The sequence below is a fragment of the Coturnix japonica genome, chromosome 17 (assembly GCF_001577835.2).
Source record: "Coturnix japonica isolate 7356 chromosome 17, Coturnix japonica 2.1, whole genome shotgun sequence".
NCBI lineage: Eukaryota > Metazoa > Chordata > Aves > Galliformes > Phasianidae > Coturnix > Coturnix japonica.
This window is the reverse complement of record NC_029532.1, coordinates 6,797,867-6,822,081: the sequence shown is the minus strand read 5'-3', so window position 1 is coordinate 6,822,081 and position 24,215 is coordinate 6,797,867. Positions and strand designations below refer to the sequence as shown.

Sequence of the window (24,215 nt, the reverse complement as noted above, 5' to 3'; positions counted from 1 at the left end):
TTTTCTCCCCTTTTAGGTCCTGTGCTGAGATATCGAGTACGCAAAGTCCTTACAGCAAAGGTTTGAATCTTGGTGGGATTTTTAGTTACAAATGCATGTTATGGCTGTAGGTGTTATGGATGCGCCAGCCCGTAATGTTTTCATTATGTTTTCACTCAGAAAGTTGGCACAGTCAAGAATACCAAGAGCTAAAAGGAACCTCAGCTACAAGAACACCAGTAGCTAAGAGACATTAGCAAGAGTGAGGAGTTATTTCAAAACAAACAAAAATAATAATAATAAAATAAAGGAAAACTGCAGATTGAAAAAATTGAGGTAGTCTAGTCAATGTAATTCTTCAGTAGAAAGTCTGGAATCATATTGGTTCTGTTTAAATAAAGGTTACTCTTCTGAAGAACAAACAGAATCGGGCTGTTTTTTGCTGCCTCTGAGAAGGAATTTTTAGGTACTTACCTAACAGGGAGAGTGTTAGGACTGATACTGAATTGCTCTGTGTATATTAAATATTTAAAATCCTGAATTAAAAACACAAATCCTGACTTCAGCTGGTCTGAATTCTTTGAGAGTTAATGACTTTGGAAGGGGCAATGACATTTTAGTAAAAGCAAGACCTGCAGTTAATTATTAATGGTGAGTGGCGTGTATCACCGCTGTCAGTGGTGTCTGTTCATCTGCAGCAGCAGTGAAATACAGCTTAATCCAGATCTGTTGGCATTGCAGTTGTGCTGATTGAGGCACCATGGCTATTTTAATATATTTTTTTGTTGTTGTAGTGTTTTCTGGAGCAGCTTTTAGCCAAGATAAAACGTAAGTAAAATGAATGCAGTGTTTACTGGACATGTTACTTGATTGTTGGGTGAATAGGTGCAGAATTTCAGTAGGGGCACTATAGCAGAGACTATCCAAATCAACGTGTTCTCACAGCAAAACTCCCTGATGTGTGCTAACGCTGGAAAAAGGGCTGATGCAGCTCTAAGTGCTCTATTTGCTGTCGGCGAAAGTGGTAGAGTCAGCTCCTTCCCTGCAATGAGTTCTTAACATAATGACAAGATCAGTGTGGGAAAAAGCAAAGCCTGTGCTCACTAGATTTTCTGTAGTGCCTGAAGACAGATATTATGCTGCAGGTTGGAGGAAAGCTCTTATTTGAATGCGTATTTTGTGGTTGTATTCAGCAGTGCTTATTTTGATTCTTCTGTTAACAGTGGTGTGTAAGAAAGCAATCAGTCTAAGTGCTCTTGGAAAAAGATGAATGTTTATTGTTCAGCAGCACTTCGTATATATTTGAGATAGATTGTGTGCTCATGTATTGAAGCCTGGTTTGTGGTTTTGTGGAGTAATGCATACTTCAATTTATAAAGCACTGAAGGAATTAGAGTAATCCTACAGAAGTTTGCTCACATTTCCCTTTGCTATAAATTGCCCCATTTATTTCAGTAAGAGCTTTGCTGGTGGGAAAACTATACAAGTGTACTGTTTGTTATGTAACACTTTAAGGGTTCATTTGGGTTTGTTTTGGCAGCATCTACAGAAGTGAATTACAAATGAAAGTAAGAAACATGAAAGTATTGCTCCATTACCCCTTTATTTTTTGTATTTCATATACAGGTATGTCCTTACAGCACCAAAAGTCTTCCAAGTTGGGGCATCTGAGAAAGTCGTAGTTCAAGCTTTTGGCTATGTGAAGGAATTTGCAGTCAATCTTGCCTTAAGAAGCTTTCCAGATAAGCTTGTTACTTATTCTTCTGGCCACATGTCTTTAAATCCAGGCAACAACTTCCAAAGTTCTGTAACAGTAACAGTAAGGATTTATGGCTTTTCTTGACATGTTTTCATGCTTGCGTTTAGTTGGATGTCTTAAGAAAAGATTGCACTGAGTTTATGGTTGTTTAAAGTGGGAGGGGGAGCCTATGGCCTTCACTGCTCAGATTGCTCTGTGTAGTTTCTTTCATTTTACTTTGTCTGAAATTGGAATTATAGTGGATAAAGTTTGGATAGAGGAATGAAATCAAAACTAAACATTTAATCAAACTATTGCAGAAACATTATCATGTTCAGTAACATTAAAAAAAAATAAAGAGGAAGGAATGGAAGCATGTTTGGTCTGGACAAGATGCCTCATCTGAGTAAGTCAGAGTTTAACTAAGCTTCATCTTGTTTGGCACTGACAAGCTGCAGAGGGACTGAGGCATAACCATTAACATTGATGACCTGAGGCCAAGGGGGCAGGAAGCTCAACAGGTTTTACTGAAAGCTGACAACAGATTTTTGCTGAACTATGATCACTGGGGAGGTGTTAATCCAGGTGGTGCCTCCCAGGAGCCTCTTCTCACTCCACTTTCCCTTTCATCCAAATTCATCCCACTTCTTGACAAGAAATGGTGTAGAAAAACTAGTTGAAAAATATTTTAATATTCTTTAACTCTTCTCCCCCAGCTTCAGCCAACAGATTTAGGTGGCCCAGAGGACTCACTCAAGTATGTGTATTTGGAAGCTGTTTCTCCGCATTTCTCCGGTCTAAAAAAAATTCCTGTTTCCTATGAGAATGGATTTCTTTTTATTCACACAGACAAACCAGTGTATACTCCAGATCAGTCGGGTAAATAATGGTCATTTCTCCTAGCTGGTATTTTATAAGCCAATGATATTATTATTACTTTTATAAGCCAATGATATTATTGCCAAGGAACTCAGATATGAATGTCATTTAAGCTCTTGGCCCTGTTGTATTGCCATCAGCTACTATTTAACTTTTCAATCAGCAGAAAAATACTGTGAAATTTTTATCATATTGTAGAAATTAATAACTTCTCCCATTATCCTCTTTTCTGAGTCCTTACCTTCTCAGTTTTCCTGAGAGCATACTAAAAATAATACGTTTGTGTAGAAATAGTGATGACTGAATCCTTGATTTGGTGTAGATGCAGGTTTTCTTGCTGCATAAATGGTACTAAAGACAAAACTCTAATAAAGAAATAAGTTAAACGTTTTAGGTTTGGTTGGTCTTGTTTTCTTGCTTTGTTTGTTTGTTTGTTTTGTTTGAATATCAACAGCGGTATGACCTTGTGATCTGCTGTACTGAATCTTGCAGTGAAAATCAGGGTTTACTCTCTGAACGACAAACTGCAGCCAGCTCACCGAGAAGCTGTCCTAACTATTGTGGTATGTTGTAATTTAATTTAATTTTGATAGTTCACAGATCACAAGAATAAGAATCCTACCTATATAGGAAATTGATGCTATGGATACACGAGAAAACTGATAGATAAATGTTTTTGCAGGTAGCCAGATATCTTTCAGAAGATCTAAATAGGACTTTGCACACTTAGATTTTTTTTCAGTGTTGTGATGTAAAGCTGTTACAGAATGGAGAAAAGAAAAAGCACAAATGTTTCCTAGGGAGACAGTTTGTGGGAGAATTTTTATAACTTAAGATTTTCATACAATTGTTTATTTCATTTAAGATAGAAAAGTTATCAGTAGCTCCTGTGCTGTGTTGTTTGTTTGTTTAGCCACAATAGTTACCGTTCTTATAGTAACTTTCTAGAAACTGATGTCATGTTCAGGCTCCCACTAAGGTCACTGAATTAAGATTTTTCCTTTTGCTCACAGTGATTTCTGCTAATTCTCTTCTGCTCTGTTTTCAAGGATCCAGACGGAGTGAAAGTGGATATCCTAGAAGAAAATGACTTTACTGGAATAGTTTCTTTTCCTGACTTCAAGATTCCTCCTAATCCCAAGTAAATACATTTAATATTCTTTGAAAACCTTTAGCATAATTCTGCCTTTTCTTAAAGGCTGTCAGCGTGTTTTTTGCTGATACACAGAGCGTGCGTAACTTGTAACTTGTTAATTTGTGACATTTCACATGATACGTTATAACCTTTTATATCCTTTTTAGTTGACTTCCAGATGAATTTTTGCCTGCTGAAGTGAAATTACAAGTTTACTGCCTTTATTTTCAAAAATATGAAATATCCTCGCTGTAATTAAAGAAAGTGAGAAGGTTTAGTGGGTGAAAATATTGATGGTAAAACTAAATGGCAGGTTTATCATGCTCAGTTATAAAGGAAGACTGGTAAAAACTAAAACTTTCTATTCTGGATATAGAAGTACTGTCAAAGATGTACAGATTTCAAGTAAGGGAAATGATGCCATTTCATACTTTCAAATCATCAGCATTTTTCCAGTAAGATCCACACACAGAATACATGCCTCTACAGTTCTCCCTTTGGTCTTGAGAGGGTGCTGAAGATACACTGAGTTGATGGATGCTAGCTTGAAAGGAATGTTTTCTGACCAATTTATTATTCATTAGCAAGTTAGCAATAATTTCAATCCATATACAAAATAATTTTGTATCCCTTTTGAAACTGAGTATCTGCTAACAGTAGACAGAATAGTTTCTATATTGGTGTTATAAAGCCAAAAGATTGCAGGAACTGGTTTTCTGTATGCTATTTAATGTAAGTTGTGCTTGTGCCTCAGTGCTGTAGTTGGAGAGAGAAGGACCCTAACAGAAGCCTGCATGACCCTTTGGAGCATTATTTCTCAATTACTGTGTTTCAAATAAATAGTAGAATCTTCTCAGAAAGGCACTGTACGCATGCAAAAAGTCAGTGCCAAGTATTTCGAAGTGATTATTGATATGAATTATTGGTAAATAGCAATTATTTCATTTTCAATAATTTTTGTTTAATTTAAAAAATATAGTTTGGTTGTTGGTTTATTGTAGGTATGGAACTTGGAGGATTGAAGCGAAGTACAAGAAAATTTTCACAACTTCAGCTGTTGCAAAATTTGAAGTTAAAGAGTACGGTAAGTCATGCCTGAAATGTGAATCTTCATGTTTATGTGTTTTTTCCATGAGATTAGATAGGGCAGCCATGCAATACAGAGTAACAAAACTCACGAATACTTGAGGTAGCACAGCCTACTTGAACAGCTGCAGGATGCAGTATAGTGCCAAGTGGCAACATCAACTCAATATTGTACAGCTTACCTATAAATGGTTATTCTTCATGGTGCTGGTAATTTTGACATGGTTGCACTGATGCAAGAAGTGGAGATGGCAGAAACAGATAGCTTTGGGCTGTTTAACTTGTGTTGCACTGTGGAGAAGCTGAAAGCTTTATTTTTGGGCTATAACGTAATTCACGTAACTTGAAACGTGATTCTCTGGTGTGCATGTACTGGTATGTTTCTGAGTACCTTTTGGTCATTGTTTAAAAACACATCAAAGTGCCTTTATTTTTTCCTCATTTTTTCAGCTATGCCAAGCTTTTCTATTGTCATAGAGCCTGAAAATAACTTCATTAGTTCTGATAAATTTGAGAACTTCAGGATTGCTGTGAAAGCTAGGTAAGGAAATCTGACTTTGATTTCTAAAAGGTGTGTATTTTAATTCTTTACTTCAAGAATAATTCTCTTATGTTGAGAAACTTCCTCTTTCCCAAGAAACTGTATCATTACAACCCTTTGAGCTCTGCTACAGAATTAAGTGAACCACTTAAAAATTCTTATGAAGTGGTTATTTTTCAGTGTAGACATTTGTTTTCTACTCCTAGAAGGAAATGACCCTTCTTAAAAGTCCTGCTTTGTTGCAGCCATTAGGATGGAAATCTCAAAAACATGAATACTGGTTTTTATTCACAGCTATTTTTATAATAAAAAGCTTGCAAAGGCTGATGTTTTTCTACGTTTTGGAATAATTGAAGGAACTGAAAAAAGAATGATGCCTCGTGCAATGCTTGTAACTAAGGTAAGAAAAAGCAAAACTAAACTGTGCAGACTTCACCCACTTGATTCAGGACTGATCCAATTCTACTGAGGCTGGGGAGGATGTGTCCCAAATCCTAGTTTGTGCCCACTGCTATTCAGTGTCAAATTTTCCTTTGTAATCCTTCATCAACCACATAGATATATACTTTGCAAGAAAGTCAGAAGCAGCATCACCAACAGAATGTAACTGCAGTCTGGTTCATTTGTTCACTTGAGTGAATCTTGTGGCTGAAATTTCTGTGAAGTAGATTTTTTTGCTGTCTATTACAAAACAGAAGAAATCAGACATAGGATCAGTGTAGTGTAATAGCAAATCACAATCAGAGACTGCTTCTCCTTTTCTCATTTAGTCTGCTCTTTTTTACTTAGTCATTGAGGAATTGTAAATGGCATTATCTTTTCTAAATGAGGGGAGATATATCAGTGTTTGGCCAGCATGCAGATTTTGGAGCATGTGCTTTTGATTCATTAATCATTTATAATTCTAAGGAAGAAAGAATTCTTATTTGTTAAATTATTTGTTAAAAATGTCCACTCTGATTTTCTCTAAAAATACTGAGCAGAAACATGCTGAAAATAGAATTTACGTATAGTTTACCTATCTATTATTTCTAAGTTATTCACTGTAAATGAATAATTTTTATTTAATTTCCAGATCACAAATGGAATTGCTGAGATCAATTTTAACAGTAAGAAAGCAGTGAGTTCTTTAGGGTTTCAAAGCCTAGAAGAATTGGATGGGTCATATTTATACATTGTAGCATCGGTAGCAGAGTCTATGGGTAAGTTGCTTTCTGATTGGTTTCAATTGAAATTAATGGCCCTAGGATGTGATTATGTTAAGGGGTATGATATTTTGTTAGGTGGCCTCAGTGGTGAAGTGGAATTTTCTGGGGTCAAATATGCTGTATCTCCTTACACACTGAGTTTGATTGCTACTCCTCTCTTTATAAAGCCTGGACTTCCATTCTTCATTAAGGTTAGTTAAACTAAGTACTATTGCACATTACAACATAAAACCCATCGTGTCGTAGTCTTAGTATTTTTTGTGAATATTACTGTAGATCTTTACACACTTTTGATTTCCATTGACTGTTGACATTTATTTTATTTGCTGTTGTAGAAGGTTAGCTGCTTGTTTTATGCCTGAAAAATGGCATTCTTGAAAGAAATATTTTCTGGTGAACAGGTGCAGGTGAAGGATACAGTGGATCACTTTGTTGGAAACATCCCTCTAATTATCACTGCAAAATCCTTTAGTCAGCAGATGGATGAGACAGAGTTGATTTCAGAAGGTTCCGAATCTGGGATAAGAGAAACAAACATAAATGATGGAACTGCTTTATTTGTTGTTAATATCCCATCAGATAGCAACCTACTGGAGTTTCAAGTGAGTTAAGTTCTTTCATTAATTTGTTTCTAAGAGGGTTTAATTGTATATTTTTTTCCAGTGTAGAGCAAATGCTAAGATTTTGCCCTCAACTGTTAGTTTATAAACCTAGAGATTGTTCCCATTAATCACTTATGAAACCTAAATGTTATAATAAAACATTACTTCTATATTTAATTGTGCTTGAAATTATTCTGAAACAAAATATCTCAGTTAATCACACAGTTATTTTATAGTACTCAGATGTTTTATTTAATAACTGAATTATGTGAACTAATCTGAGAGTGCTTATTTTGTTGTGTCATTTTCTGCTCTATTTATGTACATGCTTCTATACTACAATTTCTATTTGATTTTGTATTTATAAATATTTTTATTAAAGAAAGCGTAAGCCTTTAGTTGGCTTATTTTATTAATCTTTGTGAATAATGTATTACGAAATACTTTTAATATCATGCTTATTTTCTGAAGTGTATCTTGGTACTTAAGCTACCCAGAAGTCAGGACACGCAAGGTTTATTTCCTTTTCTGCTACAGAATTTTGTGGGAATTTTATTATCTTTTCAGGTAAAAACTGCTGATCCACACCTTTCGGATGAAAACCAAGCAACCAAAACCTATGAAGCAAGAGTTTATTCATCCTTAAGTCAAAGCTATCTTTATATTGACTGGGCTTCAAACCACAAAATACTGAATGTAGGAGATTTCATAAGTATTAACATATATCCACGAAGTCGATACATTCATAATATAAATCACTACAGCTATTTGGTAAGTGTTGTTTCTGCATGAAATATTGAACTGTGACTAGATGTATTGTCCTAGATGAAGGATCCCTTTGGCAGTCAGGATCTATCATCACCAGAGAATGCATGCAGTTCACACAACTGTTCAGAATATGTATACTGTCTTCTCCTATAAAAGTGCCAGTCCTGTAGTATTAACTTATTAGCAGATTTGTGTTTAAATTATATGTTAAAGTTATATTGTTTTGAATTCTCATCTGACGCAGGCTGGAATTATGAAGTAGTAGTGCTAATCTTGAGAGCTATTTCATGAGCTGAATCATCTAAGGAAAGGAAGACAAAGATACATAGAGACAGCAGCTGTTGTTACAGAATGTGGGAGAGAGCTGCCTTCCCTTGAACTAGACATGCTGGTGCTAAATACGTTTTTGTGTGTGCTGGATTATACCTAAATGCAGAGTAATTATCATGTATGAAAGACATTCGACTTAAAATTTGTCATTTTTTGTTCTCCATCATCTTTTTATTACAGATCACGTCAAAAGGAAAGATAGTAAGCTTTGGAACTCAGAAGAGAATTAAAGACTTGGAATATGAACATCTGTCTCTTCAGATAACTCAAGAAATGGTTCCTTCAGCACGTCTTATTGTTTACTATATTGTGGGAGAAGAACCTGCTGAGTTAGTAGCTGATTCAGTTTGGCTAAATGTTGAACAGAAGTGTGGGAGTAGTCTTGATGTGAGTAGTAAAACAGGCACTGAAATTTGTGGGTGTGCATTCATGTTATGATCAGATTTTAACTTGGTATTATACAACTTCTTTAACACTTCCATGATGTGCTGAAATGTCAGCTTTCAGATGCATTTATTTTGAACTAGGTACTTTTAAGATTGCTAACATTTGTTTCTTGTTTATAGATTAAGTTGCTATCAAACGAAGAGACACATAAGCCAGCAGAAGTTGTATCCCTTAACATAAGAACACAATTCGATTCCTTTGTTGCTTTGTCATCTGTTGACAAGGCAATATATGGAGTAACAGGAAGAGGAAAGAAAGCAATGGAAAAAGTTAAGTAACAGCCCACTGTTACGTTTTGTGCCTTCAAAAAGCCTAAAAATAGAAATCTAGAATAAAATCTGTGAGTTTAATTTGTACGATTCCAAATTACAAACTTAATTCATTCACGATGTCTTGATTTCCAGTAAAAGTAAATTGTAATTTTAAAGTCAGATCTCAACAGTCTCAGAAACCCTCAGACTTGGACAAAAACAGGCTGCAGTGTCACAGAGCCACAGAGGCACAAAGACCGTATTTGCCTTTTTATTTCTTCCTATAATCTTTTCAGGCTATTTTTTTTATGGCATACTTTTAAAATGTCATGTCAGTTATGTTCAGTGGATTATAGAGGTTTTCAGTCCTTGTAGAATTTTAGATATATGTACACATTAAGTAAACATACATATAATTTGTCACTGAAATAATTCCAATCCTGTCATAAAATATAGCAGTTCTTTGACACCCCAGAAGAGTCAGAGTCAAAATACATCGATGTTTAATAGGGGAATATTTCAAAAAGTTTTAAACATGCTAGATTGAGTGTCAGAACTGTTATAAACACATTACTGCCTTGATTCTAATGTCTTATTAGCTCCGATGTGTGCCACAAGAGCATGACCATGTTAGTTCTGGTGGTTGAATTAGTTCAGTTTTCTTTTTAATGGTACGCTTCAGTGTATTGTGAAGACATTTTCCAGACTAAGGTTGCCTTTCTAATTCTCTCATTTATCATTTGATAGGTATGATCTGTTCCATATTTTAGTTAGATGCTGATGTATTTATTCCTCAGATAATGCTGAAACTGGAGAAGAGTGACCTTGGATGTGGTGCTGGAGGAGGACAAAACAATGTTGATGTATTTCGAATGGCTGGGCTTACATTTTTAACTAATGCAAATGCTGATGATTCAAATGAAGCAGGTATATTCCCTATATTCCCATATTCCCTGTTTTAAACATGAAATTAGGAATTTTCTTCCCTGAAATATTCTCTTGTGGCTCACAGTACACTGGAACTTAAAAAAAACAAACTTAATAGGAATGTATGAAATACAAAGTGGAGTTTTCAGGAAGAAAAGTATTATGGTTTGTGGGTTGGTTATTGTAACTGACTTATTTTTAAGAAAATTGAACAGTAAATTAAAACGTCTCCCAGTCTGTAATGTGACCTTAAGGATGTCTTCTGAAGTGGTTTGTGTTATTGTCAAAGAGGTCCTTTGTTTTGTACTTACTTGTGTTTTTTTGTTTTTCAAACAGGTGAAAAGTGCAATGAAGTTATAAGAACCAAACGGTCTGACTTCGAGGATCTAGTACTCAAAGAAGGTGTTTGAAAAGTTCTTGAAGATATATATTTTTGACAAAAGGGTCATGCCCATTACTAATCAAGCAAATGTGCTTGTGTAGTAGTTTAAATTATTTTTATTCATGTAATGTAATAAAGAGGGAGACTGACAAAGACGGAAGATAGCATTTAGTAGGACCCCCATTTATGAAGCATTTGCTCAATTTGAAATCAGCAAAATTCAGTACACACTGGAAATGTAGCATATGTGAAGTATTTCTTTTTATTTTCTGGGAAGGCATACATTGAAAACACACAGTTCTACCACACAGCAGTGACCACCTGCCAGTGGCCAAGGCTGATAGAACAGCTTTTGTCTGTTCCATTTCATCATACTAAAAGCGCCTGAATTCAGAATTGTGATTAAGTGCATTTCTCCAGCTTTTTTAAAAACACATGTTCATGTTCCTCCTCAAATCTGCCAAATTCAGCAAATTGTAGAAGTAAGAGTAGTGTGGCTAATTAAAATGTGTTTGAAAATTAAAACTTTTTATTAAGGAAGGGAATTATTTTATTGCTATTGCAGCATCCAAATATAAACACGCAGGAATTCGAAACTGCTGTATGGATGGAGTAAAAGCTTATCCAATAACTGAGACTTGCAGTGATAGAGCTCGGCGAATTCAGAGTCATCCCAGGTGCATTTCAGCATTTGTAAGCTGCTGTGAATTTGCAAACAGACTGCGGGAAGAAGAGCCTAGTAAGCTTCTAATACTGGCAAGAAAACGTAAGTAGAAGAGCTTTGAATCTTGTGTGGACATATTATATTATATAATATTTCTGGTAGAGTGTGAATAAACGTAGAGGTGACAACTTAGTTAATATGTTAACCCTCTCTGATTACCTCTCCTTTCAGAAGGAATTGTGCCAGTCTCCATAGATCTTGATTGTTTACCCCCACAGAGGGGTGAGAGCAGTTGTTTGTTCTGATAGAACTGTTGGAGAGCTATATTCTATTCATCCATGTTTAGAACAAGCAGAAATCTGTTGTTCATGTGAAGAGAATGTTAATTTGAATGCTTAACTTGGAATTCTTTGCCTAGGCCTTAAAAAAAAAACAGTGGGTCAGTGGAAAGTGAAAAAACAGTGGGTCTCAGGAAAGATCAGTGAGAGTGTGAAATTTCTTGTCTTCCATTTTCTCCCTATTATTGCTTGTTAATAGGTTAATCTGTCTGGATATTGAATGGATGTCCACATGTATATATAGATGAAGTGGAATAAACAGGCTCTTGATTTGGGTATTCGGGTACTTTTTTTTGTATCAGAACTAACCAGAGGCAAATAGGCTTCTAGAATATAGGATCACAAAAGGACAATAGAATGATTTTCGTGCCTTTAGTGGAAGGCTTTTGGTGAAGGTTTTTTGATTGTTTATTTTTTACTTGATTTACTCATCTTTTACAGAATTCGAGGCTCTCTTGGAACTAGACGAGGCAGAAGTTCGAAGCTATTTTCCTGAAAGCTGGTTATGGGAAGTTCATCAAGTTTCTTCACGGTACTACTTTTCTCAAGGAAATTACTAACATCATCAGGTTACTTTCTATGAAGTAAATTCTAAAGCTGAGATAACTTGTGTAGCTTTACACATGTTCACAGTATGTGCTAATATGCAGTATTGTAGAAGCACGCTATTCCTGTTGTGTTGTTCTACATACAGGAGGTGCTGTCTGGCACCCAGATTGAGCCCCCTTTCCATTCATTTTTTACCTTGCTAAACACCAGCTTCCATGAAGTCAGCTAAAAACAAGCTTATTCAATCAGAACCCAGACTTTCAGTTCCCTAAATATGCTCTCATCTTGCTTTAGACACTACAGTTCTCAGTGCACCTACTGTTTTTGTGTTGATCAGCTGTTGGTGTTAGCAAATAGTTAATGTATGGATGTGCTGATTGTAAAAGAAAAACACTTCCAAACACAGGTCAAAGACTTTGTCTGTCACTCTGCCTGATTCGCTGACTACCTGGGAACTGCAAGGTGTTGGTATTTCTAATAAAGGTAGGTACTGCAACCCAGTTAAGTTGTAGCCAAAGAATTAGGTAATTTTTCAGTCAGGGTTTTGTAAAGCCTCTCATTTTGGTTCCCACACATACTCTCAAATGTTCATTTTCTGGTTATAAAGGAGGAAAAGACAACATCAAAAAGCATATTTTAGGGAAAGAAAATAATTTCTTCTCTAAGCATAAAAATGGTAGTGCAAGAGAAAGGTTGGTCTAGCCTACTATCTTATATTTGATGGAGACCCATAATAAATAATTAAGAAAGAATGTGAAAACATCACAGATAGTGTGTGACTCTTCCACAGCACAGCTGTGGATCTGCTATCAATAGCTTAGGAACCCGAGGAGAAGAAGAATCAGATTTTCCATTAAGTATGGTATTTTATAGAGAAGAGTTTCTTTTCATTTTCAGAATGAGTAGAAGGAGCAAAAAGGACTGCAGTGTCAGGAGTATATGGAAGAAATGCACTTGGAAGTGAGTATGTAAAAGGAAGTATATGTGAAGAACCAGAAGTAAGAGCTTTTGAAAAAACAGGACTATTGCAAAATGTATTTTTAAAAACAATCTTCAGTAAAGGTGGCAAGAATGTGCTTTATCAGAAGAGAAGACAAGAGAGTGTGATTTTCTGTGTTTAATTTTGTTAGGTATTTGTGTTGCTGCGCCACTGGAAGTACAAGTTGTAAAAGACATCTTCCTTAGCATTTATGTTCCTTATTCTGTGGTGCGAGGAGAACAAATTGAATTAAAAGGATCCGTTTATAACCATAGAGCTTCTGCAATTAAGGTAATTTGTCACCCTGAATTTTATTGAAATATTAAGAAATAAACTGAGAAAAAGCACTTCCTCTATGAGTACCTAATATAAACAGATCTCTGGATTGGGTTTCTGTAGTCCTTCAGGAAGAGTTATGTATGCTCTGCTTTACTGTGTAATAGTAAAATATGATCATTAATCATTTCATTTCCAGCCATTCCACTGACTATGATGTTGTTATGGTTTTATGTAGCAAATTTGCTCCATAAAATGTATGTAAAGATATCTGTGATTCCCAGACGTTGCTAAGGAACATTTGTTGGTGTGTCTCTAGTGCAAATAGTAGTAATTCTGCAGTTAGTAGCACCAGTAATAGTTGTTCATTGTAGACAGAAATTGAGTATTACATTAATAGAATACTCAGTATGGTGTTTTAGTGACTTTTGTATTTCCCTGGTAGTTTGCCTGTTGTGAAGGTGAACATTTAAAATCTTTCAATGTTTCAGTTCTGTGTTAAAATAGCAACTGGGGAAGGAATCTGTTCTTCTGGAGATTCTGTGACTACTGGAGCAAGGATGCACAACTGTAAAGTGAAGAATTTGGGTGCTGGTTCTTCATCGCCAATTATCTTCAGGATTCTTCCTTTGGAATTAGGTCTTCACACCATCAACTTCACACTGCTGACAACTGGGAGCAGTGAAACTGTAGTTAAAACATTACGTGTAATGGTAAGAAATAAATGATTAATTCTGATTTTCATATTGATTCAGTTAATAAGAACAAAATATTTGAAATCAATATATGAACGTCGCTTTATTTTAATGTTATTATACTCCCATGTATCAGGTAACATCATAGCATTAATTGAGGTATATGCAGTGGAAAAATGTATGGCAAAGTATTTGAGAGTGTGAATTTTATACCTTGCATATAGAGATTGCCAGAAGAATACGTATATATCTAATTGAATAAGCAAGGAAGATATGGAATTCTAAGTTACTTGGCTGAGATTTTCAACTGCTTTTTTGGAGGAGAATCTTATGCTTTCCTAAGCTTTCATTTAAATCTTTTGTTAAACTTTCTCAAAACTTTTGGGAAATAGACCACTAACTTAAATATATTACAGAACATGGAAGGAAAATTCAGCTGTACAGAAGGATCCAGAAGGCAACTAATGTATTTGTGTATGTAACAGTGTTACTGTTTTCTGCTTCTTTCCTCTGAATGCTTACAGCCAGAAGGCATTAAAAAAGAACTTAATGCGGGTTTCACTTTGGATCCACAAGGTGTTTATGGTATGAAAATTGATTCTATGCATCTTCATATATTTTCTTTACTTTCTGATGTTCTGGATTAATGCAGTTATGATGCTCAAGTTTTTTGTAATATGAAAAGAATGGCGCTTCTCCTTCCTGACATTTCTTGTTGGACATGTCCAGGGATGTCTTGTCCTTTCATTGGCTGACAAATCCAGCTCACAATAGCTAGTCTTTCAGATAATACATTATTTAGAAATAAAGCATTACGTATTTTTAAAAATACGATTTAATACTACATTTTTCTTAGTGTGCTTGAAAGCTGATTAACAGGTATGTTAATAATGAAGATGGAATGTATTCTCGTTTAATCACAGCTGATTTATAAACTCAAAGATGATATTTTCTGTTAATGGTAAAGACAAAAGTACGATTACAGTGCTTGCATCTGTTCTTTTTCAGCAGTTGATACTATTTGCATGTATATTTCTACTTTTCATGTCATTGTAGTTATTTTTGTTGCTGTCTTAAATAGTTGAAACATTTAAATCCAACTGTTTTATCTTAATTCTCTACTGATTTAGATTTTGCTGTGTGTTATGTATTCATCTTCCCTTGTAGGTTCAATCAAGAGACGACAGGAATTTCGTTATAAAGTTCCACTAAACCTGGTCCCTAAAACAAAAATTGATAGAAGTGTCAGTGTAAAAGGTAACTTGTATTGAAGTTTTTGGTCTTCTATTGGTCCGTGTTTAAATTCTGCACTTGGATTTGCTTTCCTGATCATTCATTTAAGTCAGTTTTGTTATTGTTCTTTCCACAGGACATCTCATGGGTGAAGTAATTGCCACAGTCCTCAGTCCTGAAGGTCTTAGTATTCTTACAACTCTGCCAAAGGGCAGTGCAGAGGCAGAGCTCATGAGTATTGCCCCAGTATTTTATGTGTTTCATTACTTGGAAGCATCAAACAACTGGCGTGTGCTGGGTCCTGAAACCTTAACGTCAAGAACTCAAATGAGGAGGAAGATGAAAGAAGGTAGAAAAATATAACTTCTCTTGCTTCAGAATTCTAGATCTTTATCGACTTTGCTGAGTAAGAAAGGTAATGTATCTGAGTGAGCAGATATAATTTTAATGTGTCCTTTTGTAACTTTCTTTCTGCCTAATATATCCCTTAGGAATTGTAAGCGTCTTGTCATTCAGAAATTCTGACTTCTCATACAGCATGTGGAAGAATAGGAAAGCTAGCACATGGTGAGTTAGATGTCTTTGGATCTGTATGAATGGAAATGGCTTGATTCAGTCCTTGGCTTTCATGCTATAGCTTATTTTTTAAAGGGTGATATTTTCAAGTAGGACATGTAGCATCATAGTGAGTTCATATCCTGAAGCATGGTATTTGATCCCTATTATAAAATTACTTATGACTAATTATTGTCCATTTGTTAAGTTAAATTTAAAATTCTTCTGCAATATCTCTTGGAACTGTGGGAGTATATTACATACCTAAATCATAAATAATGTAAATTTGCCTAATCTGTAGCAATTTGATAGTATCTGCAAAATATAAAATAAAATAAAATATTGGATTTCTTCATCAGGTTGACAGCTTTTGCTTTAAGGATTCTTGGACAAGTTAATCAATATATAAACCTTGATCAAATTTCTGTTTGTGGTTGATTGATAACTGCCAAATGCCAGATGGGTCATTCAGAGAATTTTCAGATTATCAACCAGTGAAACTACAGGTATGAAAATTGGTTGTTTACTGTGTATGTAGAGCAGGCACTGAAGTTACAGAAAGTGCAATGTATTCCAGGCTGCATTTCACCAGAAATCCAGTCAGGAGAATTTTGCAAATTTTACCTCTTTGTAACTAATTTAAAGAACAGTACAACATTACAAACTTTCTTGTCTTCCCACTAAAAGTAGCTGTGTGACGATTCTTAATGTTTAGAAAAAATAAATGCATAGCTTGATTTTACAATATAATTGACCTGGCTTGACAATAAATATGTTTAGGTCTCTTTTACTAATGAGCTCTTACCTACAAAAGAGTCAACGTATTTTCAGGTAAAATCAAATTGATATTTCATACAGGATTTTCAATTTATTTCCTCACTTAAAACATAAAAAGTTGCAATTATTTAGATGAACTATTACTTCTATTTATTATATTTGCATATTTTATTTTCTAGGGTACATTACCCACAGAAGCTAAAGAAAAATCTTTGTATCTCACAGCATTTTCTGTCATTGGCATTGAAAAATCAATTAAAATATGCCCTACTCAGGTAAATAATGTCTTTAATTCTGCCTGCAGTCATGTTCCTGGATTCTGATTTCTTCCATTTTCTGTAACATTTGTTCAAAGAAATCAACACTTTTTTACAGTGCCAGAGGTTAAAATTTAGTTGCTTTCAAAGTTGTTAAAAGAACAACAATAGAATTCTAGATCACTTTATGGCAAATTGTAGAAAATACTACGTTATCCTATATCGTCTTGATAGATGTGTGTAACAGATGTATCTAAACATACATTGTATATATAATATACATATTCACACGTATATAAATGTCTTATACATGTAAGCTGTAGTCTGTTTATTTTTTCAGAGAATCCATGATGCTAAAAATAAGGCAGGAGATTATTTGTTGAGAAATTCACACTCTGCTCAGAGCCCCTTTACGATGGCAATAATTTCATATGCTTTAGCTCTTGTGGATTTGAATCATCAGGCTGCAAGGTCACTGTTCTCTGCTCTGAAGAGGGAGGCATCTGTCATAGGTATTTCTTATTAAATTCTCTCAAAGTGTGTATCAAACTTGATCCTCAAGTAAGTTGTTCCTTTTATCATCAGCTTCTAGAGTAAATATCATTTAGAAGCATAAGAGGAGTGTATTTTCATCTCTTGTTATATGCAGGGAGAGGAGAGTATCTCCTTTTCTTCTTGACCTGCATAAACAACTTGAAACCTTTCTTCTATACTTTTGTAGGTGATCCTCCTATCTATCGCTTTTGGAAAGATGGTTTTAAAACATCAGACCTATATGCTCCCAGCTCTGTTACTGCACAAATGGTTGAAACTACAGCATATGCTTTGCTTACTGCTTTGTTAAGAGGAGACAAGAACTATGCTGATCCAATCATCAAGTGGTTGTCTGAAGAACAAAGATATGGTGGTGGATTTTACTCAACTCAGGTGAGCTTCTAAATAGTTCATTCCCATTCCTCAAGTGCCAAAATCTGAGAAACCTTAAGAGAATAATATCATTAGATGGCCCTGCTTGACAACTTCAGTATACACAACAAATATTTGTGAAGCCAGTATTGAACAGCTCTCATGCCATGGTTTTCTTTGTCTCTGGGAAATACAACTTTTCTTGCAAAGTTCATTATGAACAGAAATTTGCAAGCTGATTCCACTGATTTGAGAAAAACGGAATGAAAGGAGGCCAGGAAATTTTTCCCAAGTCTGTTATAAAACAGAATATTTCATTTTGTGACATTTTTTTCTTGTTTCCACCTCCCCCCCCCCAATAAAATAAAAAAATAAAAAAAAAAAAGAGATATGCAGTGTAAGAGAGTATATGTTTTTTTCCTATGTAAAAACTGTATTACAATAGAATGGAGTAGTTCAGTTGGGAGGGATCTGTGAAGACCTTTGAGTCCAATTGCCTGACCACTTCAGGGCTAACCAGGTGCCTGAATGCCTCTTTAACACTGGCAGACATCAACCACCTCTCTAGGAAGCCTGTAGTGGTCATACTACATAGAACATTCCAGTTCATACAAGACTTTGTATGAAAGTACAAAGTCTTTTCAAATTACTGAGAAGTAAGAACAAATTAGAGAGAGAAAATGGAGAGAGAAAATGTCTGGTGTTTATTATTTACTGTTTGCATACTGTTAGCTTACCACTGTGTTGAAGGTACTATCACGCTGCGTAATCTCTGGAGCAGGTAATGGTTACCAATGTATGCCATCCTGTTTAAACTGCAGAAAATGAATTGCTTTGTGAAAAAAAATATCTTTAGTTTGTATTTTTGTAAGTAAGTCTTTCAAATAATTTGCTGACAGGATACTGTGAATGCTCTTGAGGCCTTGACTGAATATTCCCTTCTTGTCAAACGGCTTCATCTGGACATGGGTGTTAAGGTTGCATACAGAAATCATGGAGATCTTCATCTATTTAAACTGACAGAAGATAATTTTGTGGGAAGAGCTCTGGCAGTGAGTGAATGGAATCTCTTCTGAAAAGTCTAAGCAGAATTCTGTATAATTTGTTAAGTAGTTCTGTGAACTAGATTAGCTTTAACTTTTGATAAACTGATATTAATATGACATAGACAGTGTTATGAGGAATTTGCTTATCTGCTACATTTAATCATTTTATGTGCTTTTTAATGTATAACTTGTCTCTGCTTATTCCTGTGAAGTTCTTGTGGTTTTGTTTTTGTAGAAGCTGTTTGTGGCTTTAATTTGTATTTGAATATAGAAAAGACAAGCAGTTCATTTGGCTTTGATTATATTCTTTACTATTATCTTTATATTTATTCTTTACTATTTACATTTAACACCAACCCCCTAGGTACCTTTGGAGGATGACATATATGTAAGCACTGGCAGCAGCACTGGCATCGCTACAGTGAATGTAAGTATGCAACCAATTTTTTATATGGTATCTCTTGTTTGTTAATGTGAATGCTGAAAAGGAAAATGCAGCTTTTCCACTTGTTGCACTTACTTTTAGACTTCAGGGATGGATGTCATCTTGGCTATGTTTTGTGCTGAGCTGATGTACCACGATCTATGGACTTGTATTTACATTCATAAAACAATCAGGGCTTGTTCATATAGTACTTTTAGTCTTCTAAACACCACCAGAAAGAGTTGGTTTGGTGTTTCTTGAGAGCGCCACATTTGTTTCTGTGCTGATCATTTACTCATTCTGGTGTGTGTTCACCAAAACTAATCATGCTGTACAAACCTGATTTTACTTGTCTCATAATCCTCTAACTCCACTGTGTCAATTTTCAGATTTGTATGCCATGTTTGAACATTGTTTACTGTTTCTATATTCTCTTACTTGTTTGTAGGTAAGGACAGTATATAATGTAATGGGCACTTCTGAAGAGTCATGTAACTTTGAATTGAAGATAGCTCCAAAGACAGATGATGGTAAAGAGTTAATATGGTTTCAAATATTGCTGACTGGGTCAGTGCAGAGGTGGGGGAAGCTTGTTTTGTTTGACAATGTGCTTTTTATTAGGAATGATATTAATGAATTCTTCCACTGGAAAACAAATTGCTAGAAGCTTTTTTTTGCCCTTTGAAACCATTGTCTTTTTGTGAATGGAAATATTTTTGATGTATTTATGTTATTGCATTTTTACTCATTCATAGAAGTGCTATTAGAATGGAGACAGTGAGAAATATAAATTTCTAGCAGAAGAAAGAAATATAATAGGAGAGTGGTTTGTGGTAAATTCTGTGAGGTGCTGAGACTTGTAATCCAGCAGCAGTGGGGTGTATAAATGCATTGTGAGCTTTTGCTATGAAGTAGTTTTAACAACTTCAGTACATGATAAATCACATTAAGCATTAAAGCTGACATTTTACCCAAATTATAAAATATTTTGGTATTATTTGCTTGTGACTAGACAATGTGTTCATATGAAAAATAGCTACCAAAACAGTTTTAAAAGCTCTCTTTCAATTATGAGAATAGTTTACAAGAATTTGGGGTTGCTATTTCTGAAGAGCTTTAAAATCACTTCTTTGACTCTACTTGATTTAAAAGGTTACAGCGGAGTAGATGGTGAGCCACTTGGGCGCTTAGAGGCTTGTGCGAAGTAAGTACAGCTGGCGGGGGTTAGTTGGGTAGTTTGTTATTATTTCTGCAGTGATTGAGCCAATGTTTTGCTTTTAAATGTTTCATTTAAACTCAATTCTGGTTTAAAACATCCTGGATTGATGAACATTTAACACTATTTGCAAAGGTGCAACTCCCAGATGTTAAGGAATTTGAGAAGAGCAAGGAAATATATTGTGGCTCTATGTATACATAGTGAAATTACTCTGAGAATGTTATACAGACCTTCTGCTCATATATATATATATATATATAGTTATTGTTTTAATGTCACATTAATTGACATACTTACATTCAAATCTTTTTTCAAGAGTGAGATTAAAATGTACTTATCTGCTAATTCTCCCATGTTAATAATTACATCTGGTCTTCTGATCTTCTTTTCTTCATTTTTCTTCTCTATGCATTTGTGTAAAAAGTCTTAGAAACAAAAGTCATTATTCTTTTGGGAAATGGTCTTTTAAGTATGTTAACTTACATAAGTCTGAAATGATTCATTGGTGTTATGAATGTTGACAGAATTTTCCTTGGGATTTTCTGAGATGGCAGATTGAAGTTTATTTTTAGCTTCAGTTGTGTTTAACTAATTTTATTTTTAATATATTTTAGGTACAGGCCCCGCACAAGGGAGCCACAGTCAGGATCTGCTCATGTGGTGATGGACATAAGTTTGGTTAGTGGTTTGGAAGCAAATACAGAAGACTTATCTACTGTAAGTATTAAAGAACACCTTCCTTTTGCTGGAGAATTTTCTGACAGAACTGTGATACTGTTCTTCATCTCTCTCTGTTAGACTAGTAGTACAGATTTGTATCATTGTATTCTTATTACTGCAAAGTACTTCTAATGCAGATGAGAATAGTCTAAGTATGGAGTCTGGATTTTCAGTAGAGTCAGATCACATTCCTTTAACTGGTCAGAAGCCAGACATCTAACTAAAGCTTATAATACAGGCTCCCCCTGTGACCAGTGGAAAGAGAAAAGTGAATAGAGAGTGGCTGCCATTTGTGTTAGGATGATGTTAATCCATCTCTGGATATGTTTTATGTGCTAAATGTAGAGAGGATTCTCTTAGTGTTCACTCCTAACTATTAGTTGACTGAAGTCTGTGTGATGAATCTCCACTGTAGCATCTGTCCACCTCGTACTGCAAGATAAAGTTACACCGAGTTATAGGATTTAAATGGGACGCTAGAAATCAGGTATCCCTATAAAGACAGTTGGCTTTGTAACTGTTATCTTCATGCAATGTGTAAAAGGACTAAAAAAAAAGTGAGAGTATAAGCATTATAAGAGGCAACCCAGAAACAGCTTTTTAAGTCTCAAAATTGTGTAAAGGTTACTGATTAAAAAAATCTTCAAGACCATCCAGAAAACTTTATCTTTTTTTTTTTTTTTCCTGTTTTTCTTCCCTACAGCTTGCAAGTGGAGTTGATCAGTTGATAGCTGACTATGAGATAAAAGATGGGCATGTTATTCTGCAGATAGACTCTGTATGTTACCATGTTTCCTCTTTCATAACTGTAAGAACAAATTTAACTCTGTGTTTCCTTTTTAGAGCTTCTTCATTCATGTGTCTTTCAAATAGGTGCCAGCTGACCGCTTCCTCTGTGTTGGGTTCCGAATAAGTCAGCTTTTCCATGCTGGAATGCTAAATCCTGGCACATTCACTGTATACGAGTATCACGCACCTGGTATGTATTCCATGTCTTCAGACTCATGCTTCTTAGCTCTTTATTCCTTTTTTGAAGGCTACCTTTTCCCTTCTTCAATAGCTTTCTAATCCTTGTTATTTTAAGTGCAGGTAATTTCTGACTCACAAAATTTCTGTGCTGTTTTCTTGCTTTCTCTATATTTATTTATTATATCTTTTTGGGTCTTTTAGATAAAAGATGCACTGTATTTTATAACCCATATGGAAATGAAAAACTTGTGAGGTTGTGTGAAGGAGATGAATGCAAATGCATGGAAGGTAAGCTTTTTAAAAGATGTTCTATTTCATTTGGTGGGAAAATGCTCTTAAGAGTGCAGCTATCTATCCTCTAAAATTATACAATATATTATACAGTATTAAAAAAAAACAACACACCACATATATTGGTACACCGTGCACTCCCATAATTATAGTGTTCCTTGGTTACAGTAGATTATCTGAATCAGGTGAAAGCTCATGGTGTTTTTTGGGAGGACATGTGATGACACTGTCTTAACTGTTTGTTTTTATCTTCTCCTTCCATGTAGCTGAGTGTGGCAAAGTACAAGAAAGACTGGATCGGTCAATAACTGCTGATACCAGGAGAGAAGTTGCATGCCAGAATGATATTGCATATGGTAATATTTGAACTGCTATTACTTATTTCTCATGCTTTTACTAAAATTTAATATATTTAAGAGACATGGACATGACACTAAGAAACATGGGTCAGTGATAGAACTCAGTAGGTGAGGTTGATGGTTGGACTTGATGATCCTGTAGGTCTTTTCCAGTCTAGAATGATTCTGCATGACTTTGGGTTTAGGAGAAGTTAACGGATCATCAGATAAGAGCCAAACAGTGTACAGCTGTAGTCATAATTTTATCAGAAATTAATGTAAAGGGACGCTGTATTTCCTACCTGAGCAACTGTAGAACATTTAGAACATGCTGCTGGAAGAAGGAATAAAACTCCTTTGGTTTGTGTTCTTTCACAGTTTACAAAGTGAAAATCTTATCTCGAAGTGAAGAAGGTTACTTTGTAAAGTATTCTGCAACTATTCTTGATTTATACAAAAGAGGTGAGTGTCCTATTTTTAATCCGTGTAACTATTTCACTTAGATCAAGTGCTGTTTGGTTAATACTGCTGAAGCAGATGACAGAAATCAAGAGTCAAACCCAGTCATTTCAGGAGAGTAAAAAGCCCTACCCTCAAACACAGACTTTGAACATTCTTGTCCTAAGAAGAGCAGTCTTTGCAGGATGTTTTTAAGCAGTTTATTATAGCTGTTAACAGACCTAAACTGTAATCAGTGGTAAAACAAGATGGACATATTCCTGCAGTTTTTCACCCATTTTTTTGTCTGAGTTTAATCAACCAGTAAGTCGTTATAATTAATAGAAAATTATTTAATTTGTACGAGGTTTGCTTACCATTCTATTTCATTTAGAAATAATTTGCAGGGAGCATGTTTTATATCAACAAATCTTCCTCTTATATAGTAAGTGGCAAATAGCTCGCTATGCCATACCATAGAACACGTCAGTGTTTTCTAACACATCTGTGATGGGAAATTCTTCTTATGTACTTTTCAATTTCTTAACGTTCTTCTTCAGGACAGGCTTTTGCTCAAAAAAATAATGAAGTTACCTTTGTTAAAAAAAAGTCCTGTACTGATGTTGAGCTGAGCCCAGGAACGCAATATTTGATCATGGGAAAAGAAGCCTTAAAGATAAACATTGGTTACAGTTTCAGGTAAGAAACTTCCATCAGGATGTGCTGTGCTGTCAAGTGGCAAGTTTCTGTATGTAATAATTTTCATGTAGTGTATAATGTGTTTTTTTAAGTATCAGTTCAACCAGTAGCCAGTCACCCAATGTGTTTTCAGATGCGTAAATTAGAGTTATGAACACTAAACAATCTATTTCTTATTATATTTCTTTTTCTATCGGATGGTTTTGTCCCCAAATCTTACTTTAAAATAGGAGCATTTAGTGTTGTTGGTTTTGCTGTTGTTTTTCTTTTAGGTTCCAGTATCCTTTGGACTCCAGCACATGGATTGAGTGGTGGCCTTCGAATACAGCATGTACATTTTGTCAGGAGTTTTTAAACAGAATGGAAGACTTTGTTGAAGATCTCATCATCAGTGGCTGTTGATCTATGTGAAGAATTTTTTAATTAAAAATACAGATCACATCTCATTAAAAATTCCTCAGTTGTTTAGTAATTCTTCTAGAACTTAACTGTCGTGGTTATTCACCTTCAAAAAGACTCTTGGCTTGTATTTTGTAGTCATGTTCTTATTACCTGGTAATTTTCAAGGT

General features: G+C 35.0%; 1 protein-coding gene across 1 annotated transcript; it reads left to right on the top strand.

The window, feature by feature from the left end:
- Window positions 1-638: 638 nt before the first annotated feature.
- Window positions 639-24,118, top strand: C5 (complement C5). The gene is given in 42 exon segments (XM_032448136.1): window positions 639-807; window positions 1,606-1,798; window positions 2,434-2,596; window positions 3,089-3,159; window positions 3,646-3,737; window positions 4,733-4,815; window positions 5,268-5,358; window positions 5,653-5,758; window positions 6,434-6,560; window positions 6,642-6,757; window positions 6,968-7,168; window positions 7,736-7,939; window positions 8,447-8,653; window positions 8,833-8,982; window positions 9,762-9,891; window positions 10,228-10,293; window positions 10,839-11,039; window positions 11,717-11,807; window positions 12,231-12,307; window positions 12,955-13,094; window positions 13,571-13,792; window positions 14,299-14,359; window positions 14,942-15,031; window positions 15,144-15,356; window positions 15,499-15,574; window positions 15,922-15,986; window positions 15,989-16,068; window positions 16,519-16,614; window positions 16,937-17,108; window positions 17,318-17,523; window positions 18,402-18,554; window positions 18,913-18,975; window positions 19,421-19,502; window positions 20,125-20,176; window positions 20,806-20,908; window positions 21,615-21,689; window positions 21,785-21,890; window positions 22,082-22,168; window positions 22,438-22,527; window positions 22,888-22,971; window positions 23,508-23,646; window positions 23,919-24,118. Coding segments are annotated over 42 exon segments (5,022 nt in total). The 5' UTR covers window positions 639-739; the 3' UTR covers window positions 24,049-24,118.
- Window positions 24,119-24,215: the final 97 nt, after the last annotated feature.